Genomic DNA, 27,357 nt, shown 5'->3' on the forward strand with positions numbered 1-27,357 from the left:
TTGTACATTGTCAACTCCCCAAAACCATAAAACTAACTTTATGGACCTCACGTGACTTTTGAGAGCCAGTGAGGGGTATCTGGCTGAGGTCTGGGCGATTTTTACGATCTAACTTCTAGATAAAACCCTATCCATTTGACATCTTAATGTCACAGCCACTTTTGGTATACTTACTTACTTTGCTACGGGTAAAATATATACATGCATGCGTGTATGTTTGTGCACGCACAGGGCGAGTGTGGTGTGTCTATGTATAATCAAGAGAAAGCGAGAAAATGGGTTGCTTTGGAAATGACAACTCACACCCCAGCCCTCTCAAAACCATTTTAAGAAGTAACCAAAGAGTTTGGGGTAAGTTTGTAAGACCAATTTTACTTACTACAAGAGTGTCAGAGGGGGGGGGGGAGAGACAGAGAGAGAGAGAGAGAGAAGGAAAGGAAGGAGGGAGAGGAGACAGAGAGAGAGAAGGGAGGGAGGGAAGGAGGGAGAGGAGATAGAGAGAGACAGAGAGAGAGGAGGGAGGGAGGGAGAGGAGACAGAGAGAGAAAGGAGGGAGGGGAGACAGAGAGAGAGGAGGGAGGGGGAGAGATTGAGAGAGAGAGAGAGAGAACATGCTGTAAGCTATAATATAAGAATATCAAAGACTACTTATTTCCCTGTTGCAACAGACTTTAATCATAGCACTGTGATTTAAAGGGAGGAGGGGAAAAAGTTAGATTACCAGATTAATTTTTAAAGGGAAAAAGAAAAATTGCCTCATGCACATTGTTTGTTTTAGCTCTGTTGAGACAACTGTGATTTTCCATCCTGAATGCATTGTGTGTGTGTGTGTGTTTGTATAATATTTGCAGGATTGTATAGAACAGAGAATAACATGTGTATTTAGCTCTAAAATTTCACTTAGCACGTTGTCATTCTATGATAACTTCAGTGGCTCCCTAAATGCTTGGTTTGTGGTTTTTGACGCTGTAATCTGAATCACATTTACTTTAAAGCCTTTAAAATGAGATATACATTTTTTTGGTCAAGAAAATGGCCAGAGAAGTTTTGAGAACTGAACCACTGGTTTCTCTTCTTTTTTTTTTTTCTTCTTTGTGCTAATTCAGCATCTAGCACCTTTTACAGGGGATGATTTTGTATCCTTGGCTCATTAGAGATTTTAGGGGAGTGGGACAAAGACCCCTAAGGAGAACCTGGAAGCTGGGTCAAGCGGTGGGTGAAGAGTATACACTTTCTCTCTGGGCCTCTTCTTAAAATGTAGATTTTGCTGATGAGTAACTTTAATGCTGTGACTTGTGAAAATGGTGGAATAAAGAAATGCAAAGAAGGGCACTATTTTTCTGGCCAGGAGAAACGTTTATTTGACTTCATGTTAAGGCTACAAACCAATACGAACAGCGTTTTGGCAAGGATCAGAACAGGCAGCTAGACATGACAAATGCCATTTCAGACACACAGAAACACTGAATTCACCCTGCCCACTAAAACTTCCTATTAGTCACTGTAGAAATATTTCTAGTATTTACAAACATTTTAAACATACTATGGTTGGTCCAATCATATACCCTTTTAAAGTGAACTTCACTCACATTTATTTAAAAAAAAAGAAAGAAGGAAAGTTGCAGAACTGGCCTGGGATAAAAACAAGGCCAGGAATCAAATCACAGACTTGACAATTTCAAAGACAGATACATGAGCTTATATAGAGAGATATACTGGGGTGTTGTTGTTGTTTTTTTAAAAAACAAAGTTTGTTGTGGTGGATGGTTTTTAATTTTTTTTTCTTTTTCTTTTCCTGCTACTGAACTGCAGGAGCCCCCCAACATGAGTAGAAGGAAAAGAGATAGGGTTCTACACAAAGTTGTGAACTTTTAAAAACCCTTCTTTCCTCCCCCATACTGGCTTTATAAATAAGTTATAACATTTAAAAAGCACGTTAAAAGAAAGAAAAGAAAAGAGAAAAGTAAAAAGGACATGCTGACTTCTTCCAGAAAGCATCATTATAGCACAGACACAAAACATTTAGAACACCTAAAGCATCAAAGAAGCCTCTGGATTTTGTCTTTTAATTTAAAGGGGGGGGGGTGATTGCAGCAAAAGACACAATCTTGGAATAATAGTACCCATGAAATTGTTTATTATTATTATTGTTACTAATAATAATAATTTTTTTTTAAAAAAAAAACAACAGCATGCTGAATGGAAAGTGCTTCACTTTACAGTACTCCAAACTTAACAAAAACAAAGCTGGCTGTCGCTTTTCGTTTTCTTTGCTTGTTTTAAACGTTCTTGCTTCCTGCCCCCTCTTTTCCTATTTCTTAATATTCCTCCTGGATATAATTTATGGCTGAAAAGCGCTCCCACCAGATGCTAAGCTCATACTTTTGAGTTTGTTATCTTTCTTCCACTTCATTCGCCTGTTTTGGAACCAGATTTTTATCTGTCTTTCGGAGAGACATAAAGCGTGGGCTATTTCTATTCGCCTTCTGCGGGTGAGGTAGCGGTTAAAGTGAAACTCCTTCTCCAGCTCCAAGGTTTGGTAGCGAGTATACGCCGTTCGGGCTCGTTTGCCATCCGGTCCGGTCATATCTGAATAATAATAATAATAATAACAGGACATGGGAAAAAAAATTGCCTTTTGTTGGTCTGGTTTCTCTTTTTAGATCACAGGCACAGAAAGAAACCGCGCTTTCAACTGTTTCCTCCTCGGTCGCCTTAAAACCCTGCAGACAAGCGCCCCAGCGATTTGAGCGCACGGCTTCTCTGCCTCCTCCAAGTCAATATCCTTCCTTTTAATCTGGCTCCAGACTTAATTCTAATTAATTTACGGCCCATGCCATATATATATATATATACATTTCCAGGAGTCGAGCATAAATCTGAATTCTACGCAGGTTTCCTCGGAGGAAACCGCTTCTCTGGGGGCCTGCCTCGCAGGTTTTAGAGAGCCTGGTTTCCGAAACCCATCCCCTTCGCGTCTCTCTTCTTCCCTCGGCCTGTTTTACCCATCAGTCTAATTCGACTGGCGGTCTTAACAGGCTGTCTGGAAGACTGAGAAGCGACTTTCCTAGGCACCTTATAACCCTCCCCACTTTCCAGTCTTGGCCACATTTCATTGGAAGCGAAATCCTTAGGGCTCTCGCTTTCCCACCCAAAGAGAGTTAGCCCCGGCGGGCGAAGCTAAGGCAGCTCCTGCTTCCAGGCTCTATCTGCAGCGGACACCCTTCTTCCATATTTTTTTTTAAACCCCTTGGGTTGAAGGGAAAGGCAAAGAGTTTGCCACCGCCGCATTTCGCCCTTTGCAGACGGGGAAATGTGGGACGGAGGGGGAGGGGGGAGGGAAGGGAGAGAGGTTGGCAGTGCCTTCCTGTTTTAACCCTTCGCCTTATCTTTCCCATTGCCCCCCCCCAATTCTTGCCACTTTCCAACCATCTCCCACCCTTCCGCTCTCCTGGTACAAGGTTGTTACTTACTATTGCTGTTACCACCAATACAGCTTGACTTTTTTTGCCATGCTGATAAAACTCTATTTAAAAAAAACAAAACAAACGGGGGTTGCTGTTTTTGAGAGAGAAGAAAACACTCTTATAAGAATCGAACGTTAGAGTGAAAGAAACAAGACACACTGAAAACGAATAGACAAGGGCATCTAGAGAGAGACAGGAAAGTGGTTTCACAATGCGGTTGTGTTCCTTCTCCCGTCGCCAAAGCAAATACGTCCTGCCAAAATCCTATGTTTTATATGTGTGTGTGTGTGTGTACGTATGTACACACACACACACAAACACGCAAGCACACACACACACACACACTGCAGACTCAGAGAGAGAGAGAGAGAAACAGACAGACACAAGGCGCAGCCACACACCGCATAGATCACCCGCCCAGCCAAATTTTAAAAAGGAGCGAGGCTGTACCGTGGCTAATGTGAAGCTTTCGCATCCAGGGGAATATCTGCGGGCTTTGTCCTTCCGTGGCCGGCGTGGAGGTGGCGATCGGCTCCGCCTGAGCTCGGGCGCCGTTGCTGTTGACTTGGGAGCCGCTCTCTTCGGGCCCCGAGGACGCGCTGGTCTCATCTATCTCGGCGAACGCGGTGGCGCTGGCCGCGCCGACAGAGGCTGCCTGGTCGGCAGGGGAGGACCCGGCTGCTTTGCCTCCATGGCTTTCGCCACCGCCGCCGCCGCCGCTGCTGCCGCCTCCTCCGCCGCCGCCTCCTCCGCCGCCGCCGCTGGTGCTGGTGGTGCTGGTGGTGCTAGAGCCGCTGGTGCAAGGGAGGGATTCGGGAGAAGACAAGGAGCAGCTGGACGCCTGTCTGAACCTGCTTTCGGGCGCTGCTTGGGCAGGGAAGGCGCGGGAGCTCTCCCCGACCGCTCCAAAGTGGCTGGAGGAGGAGGACGATCGGCTGATGCTTAGATCCATTCCATTGTAGTTGTATCCCCCGTAAGAACCGGCGTGCATGTTGCTTGGATCTCTATAAGATCCGTTCATGGAACTGCCGGCCCCATAATTTAACAGCTGATAGTCTGGGGCATTAGGATAGCGTCCTGAGAACGAGTTTACAAAGTAAGAACTCATTTGGGTTTGTATTTTGGAGGGCTTGATTTGTGGGGCTCGTGGTCGTTATAACCCCTGTGCTTGAGGATTTATGATGTATTAATGAATTATAGCGATGCACTGTACTTCGTTTTTGCTATGTATGCGGCCAAATATGGGGGTGGGGTGGGGGGTGCGTTTGGGAATCACGTGCTTTTGTTGACCAGTCGTAAATTCTCACTGATGACCTCAAGAGGCAATTCATGCTCTATGGTTACAAATAATGACGATCCGAGAATCGTTAGGCCCATGTCAATGCGCGGCTTCCAAAGAGGGAGGAAAAGAAGGGGGAGGAATCCGCCAGCACAGATTGCTCCTTGTTGGCATTGTGCGCCACCTACTGGGCAAATGAAAAAGTAGCCGAGAGGGAGGTTACCTCACTCACTTTTTTTTTTAAAGTAGTCAAACGCTCAGTTTTTGTGTCCTCTGCCTTTTCTAGAAATAAAATATTTTTCCCGCAAAAAAAGTGTCGTTTTGGTCTTTGTTGTTTTTTTTACTTTCTCGCTTTCTTCCAGAGGAAAACATACCTTTCTAAAATGCAGAATTTCCCCCCTTATAGATAGTAGTATAAAATTGTTGCCATTACTATTATGAATAACAGTTTTTTAAATACCAGGTAATCCCGGTGATGCTTTTGCTCTGATATTAGAAAACTGTTATTCAGGCCAAAATTTATTCGGATGAAAATCAAGATGACAATTCCTCTTTTCTCCGTTTTCTGTTCTCCTTTTATTATTTGCATCTCCTACTTAGGAGTTACTATCAACATCAAACCTTGCTTGAATGTTTTCGCATTAGTATTATTATCATCACCATTATCATAGTATTATTTCTACTACTTTTCCTACTCCTTAATAACAGAAGGGAAAATCAACTTATCTTGACACATTATGTGTGTCCCCCCCCCAAAAAAATAATCAGCAATATGATGAATTGTACAACTGGCAATCTCTTGAGGGAACTGTTTCAAATGAAGAGGCTTCTCAATGCTCATATAAATTACTAAAATGTTTGGTAATGATCAATGTTATAATGATGGGCCAGGTTTGGATTTGGAATGCTTTGTTTTTGTCCAGCCACGTCCCAATTTTCTTTTCCATTCTTCTTCTGCCAACCTTCAAGAATTGACAAAAACCAGCTTGGAGCTCATTGAAAATTATGAGCCGTATTGAAACTAGCATATAATCATAATAGTCTCAGCTACTAAAAAGTGTAGCAATAAGAATAAGTATTACGCAGCTTCAAGACTTTCATTTCATTGAATTTGGAGTGGGAAGAAATTGATGCATGAATAGATGGGCATTTGAGATAAGAGTGTGTTAAATAGGAAAATTATTGTTTCACTACTTTTTTTCCTGTTTTCAAAAAAAAAAAGAATCAGAAAATATAAATTAGTAAAAATGAACAAACCGGGGATAGCTGTTAACAGCTTGCTAAGGACAACAGCAAAGAATTGTTAACCTTAAGTAATCAATGCTTTGAAGGAAAGAAGAAAGGGAAAGGAAAAGAAAGAGAAGGAAAAGAAAAGAAAGAAGAGAAAAGGGAAAAGGAAAAGAAAGGAACAGAAAGGAAAGGAAAGGAAAAGGAGTTATAGAAAAAAAGAGATTCAAGACTCTCTGCTTTTTTAAAATGCCACCCGAATATTTCCTTTTAAATCAGTTATTTAACCCCTTTTTTTTCTTTTGATCAAAGAAGGATAAGTCTCATATTTTAACTTAATTTTGAGTGAGATATGAAGACAGGTTAGATGGTTTGGGAAAGGGGATTGGGGAGATAGTCTAAGAGGAACTTGTGCCAACGTTTGAAAAAGGCTATGAAAATGTTATGTATGTTTTAGCAGATGTAGAATGGAACAGAGAATTAAGCCTGTTTCTTTGATTTATTATATGTGCGGTGTGCGCCCCACATAACTCTTTTGTGCAGAAACAATAAAAAAAATCCATATTAAAGTTAAATGTCAGCTCTAATACATTCTTGATGAAAAGGTCTTTTATTTAAGTGTAAGATAAGCAACTGGAAGCGCGTGGGAGGAGGGAGCTGAATATATCTTTCATCCTCTAACTTCTGTAGTGTTTAAGGAATTATTTCCCTGTTCAGATTAAGAAAATCACAGGTTTTTTTAAAGGAGATTTTTAAATTTCTTTTTTACTACCAACCATACACTTTATGTAGATGTAGTTATATTTCTCAGAAACAATGTGGGGGGAACGAAAAAACATCCTAAATTATGAACATAACAAGTGTTTTCCTCATTGTATTTGTTTTTATCTTTTTTATTGGTTTTATAGGTCTTTTAAAATCTCCATAGCTAACACAAGCTACAAATACAACACTATACAAATTGTAACAAAATAAAACTGATTTAAAAAAACTTTTTAAAAAATCCACCATACTTTTTAGGTTGCAATTGTTCCTTTTTAATATAATTTTGCTTAAAACAACAATAATCCTTAAATGACAGAGAACCCAGGACTTGATTAACTTAATTTTATATAAAAAAGCAAACAAGTAAGTAAAATCGTGCATGACACTTCTGTTTTACAAAATAAAGACAATCAAATAGCCCCAAACCTGACATGGACATATATTGCAGCACCTCCATTTAAATACAAGGGTTAACAAGAATCCTAAGGAGGACACCCAAAGGTAAATCAAACAAAACAAAACACAACCACAATTCCCATCTGTGGCAAAGGGAAGGGGCAATGAAGAGGGCGAGAAAATTAATTGGACTAGAAACATGGTTAGGATAAGACAAATTCAATAATCCAATGCAAGTGAGGATGTAAAAGGACAACACCGCCATACAGTCTCAAATATTTTACAAAAGATGTTTGTCCCAGTTGTGCCTTTTGGGTGGGAGGAGTTGTCATTTCTGGAGCTCCCCAACTGTTGACATTCTGGTTTCTTTCCCATTCATTCATTCATTCATTCTCTCACTCGCTCGCTCACTGCATTCATTCCGGCTCTCAATTCTCTCTCTCTCTCTCTTCCCAACACCCTCCCACGTTTTTTCATTCCGTTGGTTTCTCCTCTTCTTCCTCGGCGCTCAGCTGAGTGGAGTTAAGGAGCTTGTTTTCCTTTTTCCATTTCATCCTCCGGTTCTGAAACCAGATTTTGATCTGGCGCTCCGTCAGGCACAGGGCGTGAGCGATCTCGATGCGGCGGCGCCTGGTCAGGTAACGGTTAAAATGGAATTCTTTCTCCAGCTCCAGAGTCTGATAGCGGGTATAAGTCTGCCGGCCTCGCCTGCCACTCGGCCCAAAGGAAGAACCTGGTGGGGATGGAGAAGAAGGAGAGCGTGTGCTACTGAACATTGACTCGAGTTAACACATATATACAACATGCCGGTGTCTATGCTAAGCGCCAGAGTGTGTTGTTGTGAGTTTGTGCGTGTGTGTGTGTGTGTGAGGTGGGGGGGAGGGAGGAGGGGAAAAGACTCACTCCCTGCAGTAATTTCCCTACTCCAAGTGGCCCCGCTCTCTTGTCTCCACAACCCTTAGCGGTCAAAACCCAGTGTCCTATCTCACTAATGCAAGATAAAATCGAACCTACTCCAATCTAATTAAGCTTTTAGCTTCGCGCTTGGGAACGTTTCTTTTTCCAGAATAATAGTGTTCCGCGCTTGAATTGAAAAGTTGGGGGATACACTTCCCAGATGTTCTTTGCTTGCCCCTGGCTGAATCTCACTGGGCACCCAGCTCAAAAACGTGAAACGCCACCATACAGTCTGTTTCGTTTGTTTGCATGTTTATCTTTTTTTTTCCACAAGAAAAGGAAGAGAAAGCTTTGGAAAGCAGTGCTGTACCTCAGAAACTTACTGTTTCTGGCTTTGTTGAGGGGGAGGCGGAGTTGATCGAATTGCTTCTTCACCCAAAGAGTCTCTCTGTCTTTCTCTCCTTGCAAACTCTAATGCCTTCCTGGGCAGTACTCTCAGGGACTAAAATTGCTGTGCTGGGGCACTTGCTTGGGAATAAATCCCATTCCTCGCCTGCTGCAGTTCTCCGAGAAATAAGTCTTTGAACTCGCTGTGAGGCTCTCAAAAGGAGCAGAAAGGGAAGTGACTTAAAAGGGTTTTTTTAAAAGGAACAACACTCCTACACACAGTTGAATGTCTAGGAGCAATTTGTGTGTATGTACACTGGCACACAGATCTCTTTTTTCTCTCTCTTTCTCTCTCTGTGTATGTGTTTGTTTGTGTGTGTATGCAGATACATTTTAGGATGGATGGATGGATGGATGGATGGATGGATGGATGGATGGATGGATGGATAGATAGATAGACAGACAGACAGACAGACAGACAGAAAGACAAACAGATTCTCTCTATACAGTATATATACATACACACACACACACATATATATATATATATACACACACACACACACATATATATATATATATAATTTTCAAATTCAACAAAACATGTGACAGAGATAGATAGATAGATAGATAGATAAGAGAGAGAGAGAGAGAGAGAATATGTATGTATGTATGTATGTATGTATGTATGTATGTATGTATGTATGTATGTATAATAATAATAAAATTAGTGCAATAGAGTCTGATAAGATTTGGTTTAAGAGAATTATCTATGCACCTTTCCCACACTTTCATTAGGAAAGAATTAATGTCCAAAGTTAAACTTATTTTTAACCTTGCTCTGTTCACTTTCTTCTGGACAGCAAAACACCTATCTACCTACTTACCTATCTACCCACCTTCCACCTATCTCTCTCTATTGATTTCCCTTAATTTCCCCTCCCTTTGGAATGTAGGGATGGGAGGAGGAGTTGTGGCTGAGTCTTTATCATTCTTTAAATGGATTTTCATGGAAATTATGGCACCTGGAGGCAGTCGTCGATCACAAAGAAGGTGGGAAGAGTGAGTGAAAGAAAAACTATCTACAACTTCCTCTTCAGGCAGGCATTCAATTATGCTGGAGTTTCATTAAAAATGTAGCTCTCTTTTCAAATATTTAAGCCCTCCTGACATTATACAACTGGCTGAATATGTTGAATATGCCTTTGGCTAAATTGGCACAGAGGTATCATGTCTATATCATTTCGAGAAGGGAGGGAGAGGAGAGAGAGAGAGATAGAAAGAGGGAGGGAGAGGGAGGGAGAGAGAAAGGGAGGGAGGGGTGAAAAAGAAGTTGAAATCCAGAGCCATTGAACACAATTGGGGAGAGGGGGTCAGTTTGATAGTGTGAGTGTATGTGCACGCGTGGATGAGTGCTAGTGCCAAGACACTTTTCTTAAATCACCCCTAGTGAGTGACAGCTAACATTGCCTTCTACAAGACAGAACCGCTCAGTCAATAAATCTCTGTGCTTTCTAGTTACAGAAAGTTGGCTAAAAGAGAGGGACTAACTCTAGAGAAAGTTCCTGCAGATAATATGACAAACATACAAACAAACAAAGTAAGCCAGACAGCGCCTTTGAAGCGCAGAGTAGGCAGTGCAGAAAAAAAAAGTTTGAAAGAAGTTTCTGGCTGTACTGCCTGCAGCTTCAGATTAGAAGAAAAACATTTCCTGCTATATCTGGGTAGCCATCTGTCACCTAACACGATTGGGAAGAATGAGAGGGGGGGGGGAAAGCAACTTACTATTGCAGGAATTCATTCTCTGCATCCAAGGGTATACTGGCGTGGAGCACTTTTGATCCTCGTTGTCTCCGAAAACGTGCTTGCTCTGCGAGCATTCTGACTTCCGGGCTTGTTCCTGGCCGAATTGAACAGGCTCCTCTAGGCTCGAAAGAGAACACCCCGTCTCTTTCTCCCTGTAAAAACCAGATGTCCCGTAATCGCAGGCTGGACTCCGGTTGTAAGCTCCGTTGGTTTGCTGGTAGTAAGGCGCGCCCGCATAACCTTTCTCCTGCACCCCACCGCCCCCAGTTCCATACGTGCTGGGATAGTGCCTTAAAGGATCCGCGTAGCCCGCGGAATATAAGGGGAGCTGTCCCAGGAACGGTTCTTGACCCCCGGCTAAGCTCACCGGAAAAGCAGAGTTGACAAAATAAGAACTCATTGGAAATAATAACAACAATAATAATGATAACAACAGTAACGACAATAACAATAATAATAATGATGACAGTTAACCAGAAGAACAGCGTCTGTTCTTTCCCTTTGCTCTTTATGATTTGTTGCGTTTTATAGTCCAAGCGGTTTAGCTATTAGCAGTATATGGGAGATTGGGTTTTAGCTGAAGGGGGATGGCCGCGTGCCAACCAGGGACATAAGGGAAGAGAACCATCTGATCACGCGCTGACCAATAGCAGGAGTCGGAGGCTGCGAAATAGCACCCTAGAGGGGTTAGCTCTGCACAGGGGACCCCCCAGAACAAACCAGTGAAAGCATCCCTGCCACCAACACTATCACCTTTAAACAACAGAAACGCCCCCCCCCCAAAATGCACCACTCTTTACCCCTGTTTCGCTCCCCACCCCCTTTATCACGCACTCAGTATCTGGGAAAAAATAAACCCAAAGCTATTTGGGGATATATAGATATAGGTGGTAGCAATAAACTTATATATAATAAGTTTGTAATAAACAAACGCGAGATAAGTGAAAGATGTGAAAAATGACACCAATCGTATCCTGGCAGCTACCGTGGAGAAGGAGGAGGAAAATAGGGGAAATATTTTCAACTTGAAAAGTTTGTGGTTTTAATATAAGTGGGGGGGGGAGAGAAGGGGGAGGAGGATGGGGAGGCGTATTATCTCCCTCCTCCACACACACCTTTGGGTTCAAGTGGGGCCACTGGAGAGCCTTTTACTGTACAAGCCAGTCCAAGCGCTCAATTGCTGGATTTGGAGAAGGGGAATGAAATTCCAGCGAAAGATCTTTTGGTGCGTCCTTTGAGCGCAGGGCAAAGCTCAGGATTTTTAAACTCCACGGGAGGTACGACCGGGCATCTAGAGGATGGGGTTAAAATTTATTCTCCGCTCACCCTTCTCATCTCCAACTCTGCCACCCCTCGCGCGGGTATGTGTTTCTGCCCTCACGCTATTTGGTCTCTCCGATCGAATCCAAACCCTCCTGTGTAAATTTGCGGCCCCATATCCGAAGTCCGAGGGAGGCATTGCCGGTGTTGAAGCTCAGCTCCCACGATTTTCTGCGCAAAGAACGGTGCCCTCTTGCGTTTTTACGGTTCAGGCCGCATCTTTGGACAGGTTAGAGTTAAAGGCAGCAGGCCGGCCTGACTGGCAACCCCCCTCCCCCTTTATTGATCACCTAACACCAGAAATTATTAAATTCAAAGCAGGGGATAGTCCCCGGGTGAAAGATGTCAGGATGCTTGATATGAATTTTGGAGGCAGAGGGTGGGGGCTGGGGATTCCGGTTTTCTATTTTGTGCGTTTGAGTTTGCAGTAAATTCGGGAATAAAATTAAACTCGCTTCTAATTCGTTGATCCGTTTTAAAACTTTTTGTAAAAAGGTAACTATGGAAGGAATGAAAAAGTTGACCGAAAGGCCAACTGACTTCCTCTTCCCCTCACCAGTTCTCACATTTGAGGGGCGAGCTTCGATCTCCAGCGACAAAATTTACCCTGCCTTTTGCGCGGTTATGACAGATAGTTTTTAAAAGATGTGGCCCTTTCCTGCCCCCCTCCCATTCCATTCATTTTCTATGCAATTGTGAATTCAAGCAATCTTATAACAACGTTCCAGTTTCTTCCACGAGGACAGCAGTTCCAAATTGTAAAATGCTATTTGCCCTCTGCGTGTCATTTTGTCACCATTGTCATTCTCATTCTCTCTGTGTGTCTCCATTTTACCGACCAATTTATCCACCCCGTTCACCCAGCTCATCTTCCAACTTTTCACCAAAAAAGAGCCATTACACCCGCGCTGTTTTCGATTCTCAAAAACTTTGAAGCCCTGTTTACCGATCTCACATCCGTCATCTCCATTGTACCAACATACGCACCTCTTTCTAAATTCACAAGTACTCCTGATTCTCTTTACCTACCACAGGATTTCCCTGGGCTTTTGAACAAATGAAAACGTAATGCAAGCCAGCTCTCTATCGCCCTTAAATTACAGATGTGCAATCTAGTCAAAAGAATTCTCCACCACACACCCTCAGACCAGACCGGATTTACATAGCAATGTTCTCCTTGCATCGACCGATGCGATTTTTTTTTTCTGTCAAGGATTAAGGAACCACAAAATATGTTGTCTTAGTATCTAATTTGTTAGCCTTTGTTTTAATGGCATAGAAACACACATGGTCCCAACACCACTATGATATAACTCTTAGAATGAAAGGACATTGCAAGCAGGGGCAATAATTTTTGTTTGTTTGTTCAAGGCACTCTCTTTTCCTTTCTCTCTCTCTTACACACACACCTCTGGTCTTTGATTTGTATTCCTGCTGATACTTCCCCCCTTATCCTTTATGTTCAGAGTACATCCTAACTTTAAGTTCATGTTTTACTGATATGTAAAAACGGATACAATTGGGCAGAAGAAGAGTAAGAAAGTGGATCTAAGCCACTATGCCCACCCTAATTCATTTCAAATCCGCACAATACTTCTGTTTCTTGCTTAATAACAGGAAATCACACAGATTACTTAAGTGAGTACTTTCTGAACTTTTAATCTTAAAAACTATTACTGGAAATACACATTGTGGATAAGTGGATGTGGTCGGTCTGGTAAGGATAGTTTAGGACCAGAAAATAGCTAAAATTGAAATATATAATAAATTCATTAAAGAGTATTTAATGGATACTCTTCACAATAGAGAAAGCCTACTCTTTTTCAAATCTGTTTGTGTGTTGAAGAAAAATTCCACTATTTAAATTTCGCCAATCAGATGGAACATTTTAAATGCTGCCATTTTTTTTTGAGACTTTAAATCTGAAAATAGGTAAATTCGAAAGTTAATCCACTGATTGATTTGTCCTGTGGTAATAATTATTTATTGTCCAAATATGACGAAAAAAACTTCTTTCAGTGAAACACGTGCATTTTGATTTTACAACTTTTAAAAAGAATAAATCAGTATCTGAAAATGGCTTGAAAGCCTGCTGTAGGCTATTTTATCTTTTAAATTGTGTATATGTTGTAGTAGTGAGGAGAAATCAGTTTTCAATAATATTTCAGATCAGAATAATCCCTTAGTTTATTGCTATTTATTTATTTGTTTGTTTGTTGATTGTCTATTTATTTATTTGTCTATTTATTTATCTCTCTATTTATTTATTTATTTGTTTGTTTGTTTGTTTGTTTGTTTGTTTGTTTGATTTCTATAGCCCCCATCTCAGATACTATCTAATATCATAGGTAGTTGAGAATATTTATTTTAGTGCAACACCCTATTCTTTTCTAAATCTAATAATTTTTCATTCCTCCCCTTTAATAATTACTGAGAAAATATAGGCCACCTTATTCTTAGGTCCCTTGGCAAACTTCTATGGTGGGCAAATATTTTTCAATTAATATTTTTATTAGTTGAAAATAACATATGAGCCAGCTGTAAGGCAAAGAAACTCTTTTCTATGCCTCGTTATTGTTAAACAATACTGGCAGAGCTTTAAGCTGAGAAAATTTATCTTGACTAAAACATAAGCATGTGAAGAATTAACAAAGATTAACAGTATTTATTTACAGAAGTGTGTAGCTGGTGTTTTGCTGAAAAAGTGCCCCATGTTTTTGACACACACACACACACACACACACACTCCTGTTTCCTCCACATTCTTTCCTGCCTTTTTGCTTTAGCAAAATCCAACTTTAGAAGCACCAGGAAAAGTGCTGTTGCTGGTGGTGGGAGATAAATGAAGGGATTAAAACCTACACCTAAATATTTCTTTAAGCAGATGCTTAGGCCAGGGAATTATTTAGGGGCAAAAGTGTGGGGGGGGGGATTGAAGGAAGCTTAAGCAATCAGAAAATTTTCAATAAGATATAAAAGGGCAAGCAAGCAAGAATATTTTATTTTTCCTTTGTAAATGGGAATGTTGGAATTCAGTGAACAGCATGATCTTTGACAGAAGAATCAAATTGGTACCATAAACTTAAGATTGGCCTTTGAGCACACCCTAAACACACACATACACACACAGAGAGAGAGACAGGGAGGGAGGGAGGGGAACTGAATAGCCTCATAAATTTATTTGGGATCATAAAAGTATCCACAAGAGATGAGCTTCTTTTGTCTTACCACAAGTCTAACTGATGTTTATATTGTGGGCATTTATAAAACCTACTAAAAGCACACAACTCATAACACACACACACACAAATATTTTGTCCCATCCTCTCAATTTCCTCTTTTCAAGCACACAACCATTCAATTTTAATTTTCAGCCATTTGTGTTTAATTTACCTGACTTCCCCTATAATGTGTAATTATCTTTTTAATGGGATCAAAGAGGATTTTTTTTTCAAAAAGAGAATGGTTAAACTACCTTTCATTACTTTATCAAAAGGATTTAGCTAATAATTAACTAGAAGGGGAAATGGGTGTTTAGAGTAAAGTTAAGAAACAAAAAAACTAGAAGCCACCAAATTTTTTTGGGGGGGTCTTTGATTTAGAAAAAAAAAGAAATGCTGCAAAAGGATATTTTAACAGATTTTCCAGCTCTCTGAAAGTAATAGAGGTATTTGTCATTTGGCTATCTTGTGTGGTGAGAGTTATTCTAAAATAAAACTATCCCCAAAATCCACCACCTGAAAGAGGATTTACCCCATTATAATGATATTTACACAAAATTCGTGGTCTATATTAACTGGAAGAATACCTATAATTGAGGCATAAAAATAAAATGATTATATTTAGCCTGTGTCTGATATTGTAAGTTTCTATTCCGCAATAGCCTATGCTTAATAACATTTTGGTTTATACTTACAGACCAGCCCTCTCTAACCCTAGAAAAATTTCGAACAGTCATAGCAAACTATGTCTCTCAATTGAAAAATGAAATAGGTTTCTCAGACATACATTGACAAAAGTACCTCATTTTATCAGTTTACAGAAACAATTAAGCAAAGAATCTTACATAATTCCTTAGTTACAAACACACACAGGTCCCATCGGAAATGTTCCTAAACATTCCGAAAGCTGTAAAAAATACTTCGTGCAATTTAAAAAGAATAATCTGTTACCATGAATGCACTTTTATAACACATATAATACTAAAACTGAAAATAAACGGATAGAAATTCTCTTCAGTCCCGTTTCCAGATTCTGTAGGCATGCCTAATCCATTACATGACAAAAATACATTAACTGTAGAAAATGAAAATCTTGGTCTAGTTAAACTAGTTTTCATGGGAAATTAATCATTGTACAGCATGAAAAGCAACTCAAAGAGTTATTTAATTGGACGGTAGATGGCAGCAAACAGCACCAAATGAGAAGGCAAAGGAAGAGTAAAAAGGCGAGCAGTTAAAATAACAGAATAGGTGCTCCACCGGGGAGGGGGAAATTGCACATATATAAACAACTTAGCTGTGTTGTTTAAGCAATACGAATTCTTTCATGAGTGGCCTTTATCTAAATGATATAACCCACTTACAGGCCATCTTTTAACTTGAAAATGATACTTCCCCACAAGAGAAAAAAAAGGCCATAATAAACACATAAATATTAGAAAACAAGCAGTTTAGAAATAGCACTAGTCTGAAAATTTTATAAAACCTATTCTATCAATGCAACAACAACCATGTTTCAACTCTCAAATGTCTGGTGGATAGAAAAGAAGGGTACAGAGAATCAGAAAGACCACATTAAATCCATGCCCAACAGTCCATAACTACATATGAAAAATGCAGAAGACATATTATTTACACATTTTCATTTTTTTCCCGACCCTTTATTATTTCGTGCAGCTGCGATTTATTTGCAGTAAGACAATGTTGACAAAGAAAGGCAAGAAAGTTAGATCATTTTTGGTTTTAAAATGTTTAACTAGCTATTGGATACATTTCAAACTGTACAAAAGCAGTATTCGGTTCCAGATAATAGTAATTATTTTTCAATAATTTTCTGAGACTTGAACACATTACTAGCAAATGCCTAATTGAACACATCAGCCAAGAAACATTTTAAATTATTCTATAAAAATACCACCCTCTTTTAAAAAGAAGCACATCAATTAGAATTCATTCGAAAATATTATCATTTATAAAGCAACAAAAGGAAAAACAAGATTTTAAAATACTGATGCAATAACATTATTATCTACATTATATTATTATCTCTACAGTAGGGATGTATCTTACAACACACATATATGCATGCACGTGCATTTTCTGTTAACGCCCAAATGTAGGCAATGGATTATAGTCTGTTAACGCCCTTACATTACAATTTGGGGGTCTTTTGCTTCTTTAGTTTCAAACACAGTGCAACTGAAATTTTCCCTTATTAATTGTATTTATCAACTGTGGTGACCATTCTCTGTGTTCTAATCTCTCCTCACCCTCCCAGCCTTACATAGTTCCTTAGAAGAAAAATCACCTACGTCCATACAGAAACACCCTGGAGGAAAGGATCTAAATCGAACTGGCTGTTGTACAGAACTTCTTAAAATGAGTGGATTCGCTGGCTGACAAGTAAGTCTGGATAAATCGTTCTTCCTGGGATGGGGAAGAGATTTGAAGGGTAAAAGAAAGAATGAAAAGAAGCCTACAGAAGGGGTTGTCCCCCCGTGTTTGTTTGTGTTTTATATATGTATATATATATATATGCTGCACACACACACAAAAGCTACATATATATATGCTACACATATATATGATATATATATTACACACACATATATATGCTACATATATATGTAGCTCAAATTCTGTAGGTGACATGGATATTTTAAGCCCTCCCCCTCCCCCTTCCTTCCTTCCTTCCTTCTTTCCTTCCTTCTTTCCTTCCTTCCTTCTTTCCTTCCTTCCTTCCTTCCTTCTTTCCTTCCTTCCTTCTTTCCTTCCTTCCTTCTTTCCTTCCTTCCTTCCTTCTTTCCTTCCTTCCTTCTTTCCTTCCTTCCTTCTGTGATACAATGATAGATTTTACAATAGCTTTTTCCCATCTCATATTTATATATTTATATATTTCATATAAAAAAAGAAAGCAAATCTGTCTTTGTTTCTTTGCCTCCTCAAATAACATGAGCTTCAATTTTAGAAAAGTAGGAGCTTACCTTTTGACGCCCATCCTTCTCTGGATTGGGAGGAGGAGGAGGAGGAGGATGAAGAGGAGGAGGCGAAGGAGGAGGAAGAGGGGGGAGATTGAATTGCGTTTGCTTTTATATGTAAGCTGACAAATATTGTCCCAACCTGATAGCCGTCCATTGCGACTTCTGATAGCTTTTTCCTTTGCCGCGTCCTTTTGCAAGGAAAATGGAGTAACTTCCCTCTTTGAAAAATGACCAAAGCCTCCAGCCGGTACCGTTTCTCCATTTCCCCCTCCATCATTAGAGAGAGAGAGAGAACCCGAGTCAGTACAGCGAGAACTGGAAAAGGAAGGATAGGCGGGGATCAATATATTAGCTTAATTTAAGCTTAGTCCCAAATATCTGCGTGCATCTGTGCGAGTGTGTGTGTGTGTGCATGAAAGAGAAACTGTGTGTGTGTGTGTGTGTGTGTGTGTGTGTTTGTGCCGGCGCTTGCCCTGCTCCTCCTCTATTTTTAGCCCTATTGAGCTTATACACGAAAGTAAAAAAAAAAAAATGTTAAAAGAGGCGACAGTCCTACAGAGGACAGTGATCCGACCCAAGGTACAGCGGCCAAAAGAATGGTAGAATAACCACATGGGAAATCATAAAAAGTTCATGTTCACGGTTAGCAGTCCACATGACCAGCTCTGGCCAATCGCAGAACCCAGCCACTCATAAAGTTCTATCACAAAGTTGTAAATTTTCATAAAACAACAAGGAATTTATTGCATTTCTTCATGACTGCTTTAACAGCAGTCTTTTTCTCAGCCGCCATCTTTTCTTTTTAAAAAAGAAGGAGAGTAGAAGAGAGAAGAATATACGAAGATTGAGGGGGGGGGGGGTCTCCACATCTCGGCAGGGGGCCTTAAACGACCCCTCCTTCATTAAAGGTTAAAAGAACCTCCTCTGCGAAGCCACCTCTCTGCACAAGCCCTCCCAAGCTTTCGACCCTTCTCTCGCTATGGGGATCCACCGCCGCCCCCATACCTGTAGTAGTCTGGAAATGCGGGGTGGAAGGAGGGAGGGAGGTGTAGAAGCACTTGTTCTGAAATTATGTTTTCCTTCCCTTTAAAGCAAAAGTGGTTCTTCATAGCTTAATCGGGACTGGGGTGGGGAGAAATATTATCTCCTGCGATTTCTCTTCCGGAAATTCGCTACGAAATTTAAAACATTAAATGCCCCAATTTCAAGACATGTGGGGGAAGAAACAAAGTATATAATCGGTTCGTAAGAAACATATTTAACGGAGTCAGGCATAATAGATGTTTATTATATGTATGCATTTGTATACGTATGCATGTGGAACATGTGTATTTACATGTATGTGTGTGCGTGTTTGTGTGAATGTACACAGACAAGAGTGAGGGAAAGAGAGAGAGAAAGAAAAAAGAAAGAAAGAAAGAAAGAGAAAAGAAAGAAAGAAAGAAAGAAAGAAAGAAAGAAAGAAAGAAAGAAATGGGGCGTATACCCGCACAGGCGCACTAAGGTTTTTGAAGGCGTACACACTACCGCAGTGGTACATGCCACGAACACAATAGTAGTGGTCCAATGCAGCAAAATCTCATAAGGTGAGTGATAGGACAGTTCATGAATTCCTTTTCCGCCCCTTGAACCTATCCTCTGAAATTTTGCTTGAGAAAGGAACATTTCTGCTTATTTGGTCTTTCAGATCAAACCCATTTCAAATAAAAAACTATACTATTCCCTCTCTTTATTCAGACGGGTACAACTGATAAGGTTTTTTTGTATGCAATTGTCAATTAACAGAGCAAAGCAATTATTTTCTAATATTTTATTTTGATAATTTTATATGTGCGTATTTATTTCACTTATCTTTATATTGCACGCACATACGCCCAATAATACACTTCTCTTCTGTGTGGTATAGCTGAGGATAAGGGTAACTATGCAATATTATAAGATTGTATCTAAATATTATCTATTTCTTTTCATAATCTATAATAATCTTTTTTTTAAATTATTTCTGAAAAATATTAGTGTATAGTTGAAGCCAAAGATATAATTGAAAAATAATGGAGAAAAGAATTTTAAACATCAAAATAATGTTACAGAAAATGAGTAAAAATAACCAATTTCATCATTTTATTTTTACTTTAAGTTTAATTAAGAAATTGATGAAACTTCACTTTGATTTTTCCAATTTGTCATTTGCCTTTATATTTTGAGCATTTATTACCACCAATGAAAACAAAAACATCTTTGAATTTTTCAATCATAAAAAATAAAATACTAAGTATTTAAGATGCCACTCTTCTTTTAGTTCTACAATTACTGCTTTAGGATTTGAAAGTACAAAAGTGAAAAACTAAAGTGAAATGATTTGTTTCAATGTTTCTGAATTTTGTTATAAATGTATGTTGCCTTTCTGAGTTAAATCACTCTCATTTGTATTATTTTTTTATTGTTAACTTTTACTAGCCACGGATTAATGTCTCCTTATAAAAAGTTGAAAGGATAAATAAAGATTCAAATTGAGATAAATCTAAGGAAGTGAGCATTCATATTTGGAATTTCATTTTGTTGATGTTATTATTAGCAGCATCAGGGTATCTTATTTGCTGTTCTTTTGTATTTTGAAGAAGCTGATTGAGAAAAAGGGAATTGAGGACGCAGTTTCTCTTATTTCCTTAATCAAGGCTCTTAAGCATCATAAAGTTTAACCCTCCATTCTGTACCAAAGTGGCCAAATTACTGACATTGGTAAGCTCATATGTGGATACGCAGTGGGAATAAAATAACTTGTGATTTTAACAGGATGTGATCAACTGAGGGTCAACTGGATTTTTGCAACAGGATCGAAAGGAATTTTAAAATATGCATATGGAAGAAAATAGGATTGGGAAGGAATATTTGAAATCTTTTCTCTTAAAGCATAGGCACCAGTCGGAGGATCCCTGTTCACACCACATAAATGATATCTCTTAGGCATGTAAAGCAATTCAGTGTCACTTCGCACTGTGAGATGAACGCCATGTAAGTTTGACAAATAAATAAAAAAATACAATAATTACTGGACACAATAGTCATAATGTTATTTTTAATTATTTTCCCATTTTCTACGCATAGTAATCACAGTATACAAATCAAAAAGGTTGGTAAACTATTTAAGAATTTGCTATCTATCATATACATTGGTTTTACTGAGCACAATATTAATTTCAGATTTTCTAGTGACAGTAAAAACGAAGTGGTCCGTTGCCAAACATGTAAAAATATACATCAGCAAAAACAGAATGAAATAAAATAAGCGAGAAAAAACAAAAACACAGCACCAGTAATCAGACGTAGAGGCACAAACCTACGAAGAGGAAGACAGGAATCTTATAGAATTATGTACAACAATCGTCTTCTGCTACGTTTTTTGTTCCCTTCATACATTTGGAGTTCACGGTTTTCTAAGGAAAAGTGCTAACCACGTCCACATTTTTACTTCATAAACCATTTCTTTTAAATTACAAGAGGATCCAAAAAGAGAAGTTTTAAACAAGAAAATTTACAAATACTTGGACTATATGTATACCCACATAAAAACAAAACAGTTACCTAGATTTGATTCTAAAGAGACATTTAATAGGTAGATTTCTTTTTGTTGTACAAAAACAAAATTAAGAGAGAGTAATGTTAATATAGGTAGTTTCCCAAGTGTCAAGAAGCAGATGAAACAATCCTTTCAGTTTGCTTAGATGTTTGTTTCTTGTTTCAATGTACAATGTTAATTTTTACATTTTCCTCTAAATTTGTGTAGCAGTGCGGTCAGATTTCTTTCTTTCCCTTTTATCTTCTCTTTCCCTTTCCTCCCTTTCTATTCAGTTCCTTTTTTCCCCCTTTTCACTCTTCTTCATCTTCTTCAGCCTCTGGTTTTTCCTGACTATTTGAGCCTGGCCCTGCAGGTTTGTTTTCTTTTTTCCATTTCATCCGTCTGTTCTGGAACCAGATTTTGATCTGTCTTTCTGTAAGACATAAAGCATGGGCTATCTCAATGCGTCGCCTTCTGGTCAAGTAACGGTTATAATGGAATTCCTTCTCCAGTTCCAGGGTCTGGTACCTGGTGTAGGTCTGGCGGCCTCTCTTTCTGTCAGTTCCTGAAAAATAATAAAATAAGAATTTTACAAGCTTATTTTGGCTTTTCACTTTTTTATGTTCGTCTGTGTGCATTTTAACATATTTAACCTGTAGGCACATTCACAACATGCCTATGTTTTAAACTACCCAGTTTTAATAACATATTTTCCTTATGTAAAATCCATGTGCGTTTTGTCACCTTTAAAACAAGTATGATGAACGAATTTTTTTCAGCTTCTTTAGGCAGGAATTAAATATTCAGTCCTATGGTTTCAAATAAAAGATGCAAGTATTAGGCGCACAGTTTAAGTTTACTGATGCTTATTTGGAGGTATATCAGGTTGAGTTTAGGACAAGGATTGAAGGGATTTGGGACAATTTAATGGCGGTGCAAATTTTGTTCAGAGAGTTTCAATACATTTTTTTTTTTGAATGTCAAGATTCCTGTCGCTCCCAATAAAAATACATAAAGATTCTTGTTGAAAAACGCAGGCATGAATGAAAAGTTCTATAAAACCCTTGCTGCTTATTTTCTCATAAGAGTTGTGTGATAAGAGTTCAATCATAGAAAAATTGAGGTGGATGAAATTACAAGGAGGGGTCCTCCCTACAGAAATGTCCACATCTGGTAAACTTCTTTAAGTTAGTGAAGGTTAATGTTAGGGTAGCAGTTACTTCCTTCCCTTTCCAGGTTGTGTTTTATTTTATTTCACCCCTTCCCCTGAGGGGGGAAAATGGTATTTTGATTTTTTTTTCCCATTAGGAATTTCGGAAGCTGCTGGGCTCAGTTAGTCGATATGGGAATTCCTCAAAGCAAGCATCCTGTCTTTGACCACAACTATTTTACTCCGGCATCCAAAGAATCTGGATTCAAACCAGAAATAAATTCTGCAGTCATTTCTTGCTGGCCTGATACAACTTACAAGGCTTTCGAGTCAATGTGTTTTATCACCGATTATTGCCAGAGTTAAAAGACCCCCCACTTTACCTTTTTAGTATGTTTATTGTTTAGCAAAAAAAGGGAGGGGGTGTAGTCTTTGGCTCTGTAAAAAGAGCAATAAAGCAGGATATAAAGAGGGGAAAAATAAGCTGTCTGTGGAATGTGAGTTGTAAATTCTGCTGAACGGAAGGCTGTAAATGGTCAGACTTGCTTTGGCAGTGGAATCTCCTAATTCCAGGCAAGGCTCAAGGAAATGCAAGAGGGGGGGGCATGGGGGGAGAAGGAGAGATAAGAGACAGAGGAAATAAACCCCAGTTTTCATTGCATTTGTCCAAATGGGGGAAAGAAGCCATCAGACCTTCCTTAAGAGTGGGGGGGTTGTATCCTGCCTTGTGCTCCAGTCCTTCAATATTGCCTTGTCTTCCAGCACCAAACCTTAAAGAAGTATTTGCCCCTGCTACCAGAAGCTGCTGCTATCGCTGGCTTCTATAAAGTGGAGGCAGGCGGGAAAAGAAAGTTCTTGTTGATTGTGCCTCTCCTCCACCTCGGGACACCAAAACTGCACTTTGACATGCAATCTCTAGACATAAGAAAGAAAAGTTAATCTATGGTGGTAGCCCCTGAAATTACTGGAGCTATGGTACCTTCATGTTTCATACACACACAACCTTTGTTTCTTCCCCATCCCCTCTCGTCTCTTTTCATGCCACTTGGCTAGAGAACTACCCTCTTTTTTTTTTTTTGCCTCAGACCCTCCCACCCCCACTTTATTCCAGAAGTATCAAATAACTACATGGGGCATATATAGCACTTTTAAATAGAACTTTACCCGAAGATCCCTCAGTCAGGTGCCTCCTCAAGCCTGGGACTACAGCTTATGTTGTTGCTGGCCATGGTGGTAGATGTAACCAACACATCCAAAGGGCATTGGAGTGAGGAAAGCTGCTCTGGAATATCACTGGAAAATTGGCAGATCTCAAAATAGTCATGGGCTACAGAATTGCCAAAGAGGGAGCCCTTCCTATTCCTATAGACATCCATTTAGTTTTCTGCCTATTGATCTGTGGACAACCTTAGACTGAAGTGATCACTTTCACTGACATTCTAGCTGTAGAAGAATGTGGGAAATTGGCCCTTTGCAATGTTGTCTTGATCTCTAGCCTTAATATTTGGGGCCAGCAAAAATCTAATCCATCTTCCTACATTCCAATTATTGGGGAGGGTTGCTTCATGTTTTCCTCCACTTGTTCTTAAGCCTAAGCTTGAAAAGGCAATATTAAGAAACACCTTCACCTTTTACCATGGGTCCTACATATGATTACTCAGAGGTAAATACTAGTTATTTCCCTTGAGATGTGAATGCGGAGGATTCCAACCTAAGCATATTTTCCTCTCACTTCAAGTTTGGAGTGTCCTATGCTCCTTAGAATTCTGCCTCTGTTGGTTTTAATACAATGTGCTTGTTCTACTGGGATACTTCAACAGTAATTGGTATAATGGAGTTGATTTGTGGGAGTAAGAAAGGGAATCACCAACCCTACCAAGCATGGAAGAGAAATCTGGCTCTCAAGAGTAGCACAGAGCTATTACTGAATGTGATAATGGTGCTATAACGGGTTAAGGACAGTTGAGCTTAGAAAGCCCAGTGATGGAAGCTTCCTATCTTCCCTCTGGGTTTTGCAAGGTGCCTTAAGAGTTTAACTTACATTGCCTTTCCTAACAACAGTACAACACCAGGTAAAAGGCAGAGAAAGGTAGGCAGGTAAGAAGACTGTTGGACACTTAATACAGACTACACACAGTTGGGAAAGGAGATATTAGGTGAAACAAGCTCAACGGGTGCGTTTGTTCTACTCTTACAGAGCCCTTTGGTTCCACAAGTCTCTTATGTATACATTCCTGACATACATACATACATATTTTAATTGGATAAGGAGAAAAAAATGATTCTGATTCTCTTTCCAATTTCCAGAAACTGGTGAAGTGCATCTTCATTTGCACATCTTAAGGAGAGGAAGGGCATAGTCTCTCTCCCCCCACTCTCTCTCTGTATGTGTTTGCCTGTGTGTATCTGTATGCCTGTGTGTTTATGTGTGTTAGGATTCCTATTCTGATAGAATGGCCCCTTTGAAAAATAAAACATGTTGTCTCTGTGTGTGCGCGCGTCCCGTCTTTTAAAAAATATTTCTACTCTGAAATCAAAATTGATAGCTATGCAATCCACAAGAATCAACCTCCACAGAGCAGGATCTGAGAGAAACTTTTGAGTTTATAGTTGTTTGCAATCGAAAGGAAAGGAAAGTGAAACAAGACCCGACTTTTTACTACCCTGTCTCTTTCTTCTCTCCCTCTAATAGTACAGAGTGGCTTTCCGAAGACAACTAGTCTTCAGAAGCAGAAACAACAGAAGAAATAAAACATTTAACAATATTTGTTTGTTTACGGGTTACTTTCGTAGGGAATCTCAGCGAGAGAAGGGGGGAGGGGTGGGAGAGATTCCTTTGGAGGCAAACGTCATAAAAGGAGTCCAGCACCATCTTATCCTCCCCCACCCCCACCCCAATATTACCTCTCCCCCCACCCACCCGGCCGCTGATCCTGGTTTCTCCCCGAGACTTTCCCGCCCCACCTCCTCCAATTCTCCCGAAGGATCCCTCTCACCTGTGCTTCGCATCCAAGGGTATATTCGCAAGTTGCTTTCGTGCCGCAAGTCCGTGTCCCTCTGCTCGCTTTTGTTACAGTTGGGCTTGGACGCGTCTCCTGGACACATCATGGAGAGGTTTTGCTCAAAGGGGGAACAGTGCATGTTGAAGGAGCTGGTGTCCAGACCGTAGCCGCTGGAATACATGCCGGGGGGCTGGGGGTGCATACCTCCCCCGCTAGGGTAGAGACCGGGCATGGAAGCAGCGAAAGAGGCCGTGGAACTGGAGCCATAGCCGGTGCGCTGGGCATTGGAAGCGAATGCGCAAGAAGTTTGCTCGGGAAATACTCCGGAGGGGAAAACCGAATTTGCGGCCTGATATTTAGAAAATAAAGCATTCGCATAATACAATGAACTCATAATCTGGCCGGGTGATTTGTAGGCCGGGACGTTTTAGTGTCGGTTTTACGAGGTACCGTGATATATTACGGAATTAGACTCCAGATTTACACCAAAAAGGACCCCCTTTTTCCTCCCTTGGCCACGTGACTCCAGTCCACGTGATCCGGATAGCACCAATCCGTTCCGACCTTCCTCCTCCCTTCCAACTCTCCCTCCCCCCCACCACTGAAACTATAACACCCCCCCCCCCCAAATATGGAAAAGGGGAAAACACTATGTATGGAGCAATGGCCTGAATTTATACAATACGATGCATTATTGATGATAAGGGTAGATACTGAAAATCTCCCAAGCTAGGAAGGAGCGGAAGGGTGCGCGCGGAGTCAGTAAACCCACCGTTTTGTACCACTTCTCAAGTGAAGGGGGGAAAGATGCGCGGGGGGGGGGAGGCGGCTGGGGCAAAGAAAATAAAGATTTGCAGTGGGTGGCGGCAAAAAAAGAAGAAACGGAAGAGAACTGTCGCGAAACCCAACGAGTGAGAAGAAGTGAGGTGCAGTAGTAGAGAAAACGGACCCCACTCGGTCAATCCAAGCAAAAACGGCAGCCTTTATAGGGTGGTGGTAGGGAATTACACAGGAAAAATTTATTTCCATGGGTTTGATTTTGCGTTGTGCTCCCTCTCTCTTTGAAGTCTCTCCAGACTGGGCATATATACATACAGATATATATATATATTTCTCCTTTCTGCCCCTGTTCTCCCTCTTGCTTACTACCTAAGAGAAAAACGAGGGCTGTAGAGAGTCAGGGAGCGAAGAGAGAGAGAGAGAGAAGGAGATACCCGCCCTAACTCGCGGTCTCGGGGCGGGTTTTATAAGCCCGACATTCCGCTGGCATCTGCCGCCCCTCCCCAGCCCCCCCCTCCCACCGCGAAGATACAGTCTCTGACCCGCACCACCCTCGCCCATCCGAGCACTGGGAGACTTACTATTTACTATTTCAGTTGCTACCTCCCCACCCCTGCCCGCTCCAGTAGCTCTCGTTCTGAATGCCATTCAATTCTATATGTAATTTATTCCACAGCCACAGGCGTTGAGCCTCGGAGCTCGCTTTTGCTTTTTCTGGTGGCGGAAGGGGGGGCAAGGGGAGGGGGCGCGAAGGAAAGATTACAACAGATCTCTATTTAAGCGTGTCAGCTCTTCCGCTGGACTCAATTATAGGGAGAAGGAAAATGTGACCAGCTGGTTACTCTGCTTTTTTGCTGGGGGAAGCAAGGAAAGCTTCCAGGGAGGGGGGGGGAGAGGGTAAAGGGTGGGGGGGGCAGAGGAAAGAGAGATTAAAAGGCACACGTTTCACTGAAACTTATCAAAGCCCTCTGTGACAAACAAGAATAAAACTGGCCTTGCAGATTGGCCGAGGTCCTCTTTTCAAGGTTAAGTTGCCAAAAAAAAAAAGTGGGCAGGGATATGGAAGGGAATGTACATATCACAAAGCTCCTCTTGGAAGTACCAAAACTGACAAGCTTCCAGA

The 27,357-nt window shown here is 40.5% G+C and overlaps 3 protein-coding genes and 1 long non-coding RNA gene across 6 annotated transcripts; 1 reads left to right on the forward strand and 3 right to left on the reverse strand.

The window, feature by feature from the left end:
• Positions 1–140: 140 nt before the first annotated feature.
• Positions 141–21,894, forward strand: LOC139176000 (uncharacterized). Its single transcript, XR_011560594.1, has 3 exons — positions 141–351; positions 17,044–17,168; positions 20,365–21,894. It is a non-coding gene; the product is annotated as an uncharacterized lncRNA (long non-coding RNA).
• Positions 1,336–4,707, reverse strand: HOXB5 (homeobox B5). 2 transcript variants are annotated; one of them, XM_070767469.1, is made up of 3 exons: positions 3,918–4,707; positions 3,474–3,526; positions 2,525–2,589 (listed from the first exon to the last, which is right to left on the reverse strand). In XM_070767469.1, exons 1-3 carry the CDS (start codon positions 4,573–4,575, stop codon positions 2,584–2,586), a joined length of 717 nt encoding a protein of 238 aa, XP_070623570.1. In that variant the 5' UTR covers positions 4,576–4,707; the 3' UTR covers positions 2,525–2,583. The 2 variants fall into 2 exon arrangements, with proteins under 2 accessions (XP_070623569.1, XP_070623570.1); XM_070767468.1 differs by lacking the exon at positions 3,474–3,526 and having other exon boundaries at positions 1,336–2,589.
• Positions 6,565–17,929, reverse strand: HOXB6 (homeobox B6). Of its 2 annotated transcripts, XM_070767475.1 has the most exons (3): positions 17,750–17,929; positions 10,204–10,376; positions 6,565–7,867 (listed from the first exon to the last, which is right to left on the reverse strand). In XM_070767475.1, exons 1-3 carry the CDS (start codon positions 17,761–17,763, stop codon positions 7,608–7,610), a joined length of 447 nt encoding a protein of 148 aa, XP_070623576.1. In that variant the 5' UTR covers positions 17,764–17,929; the 3' UTR covers positions 6,565–7,607. The 2 variants fall into 2 exon arrangements, with proteins under 2 accessions (XP_070623576.1, XP_070623575.1); XM_070767474.1 differs by lacking the exon at positions 17,750–17,929 and having other exon boundaries at positions 10,204–10,982.
• Positions 20,793–25,925, reverse strand: HOXB7 (homeobox B7). Its single transcript, XM_070767476.1, has 2 exons — positions 25,449–25,925; positions 20,793–21,867 (listed from the first exon to the last, which is right to left on the reverse strand). Exons 1-2 carry the CDS (start codon positions 25,846–25,848, stop codon positions 21,614–21,616), a joined length of 654 nt encoding a protein of 217 aa, XP_070623577.1. The 5' UTR covers positions 25,849–25,925; the 3' UTR covers positions 20,793–21,613.
• Between the last annotated feature and the right edge of the window lie 1,432 nt (positions 25,926–27,357).

Source organism: Erythrolamprus reginae, chromosome Z (assembly GCF_031021105.1).
Source record: "Erythrolamprus reginae isolate rEryReg1 chromosome Z, rEryReg1.hap1, whole genome shotgun sequence".
NCBI lineage: Eukaryota > Metazoa > Chordata > Lepidosauria > Squamata > Dipsadidae > Erythrolamprus > Erythrolamprus reginae.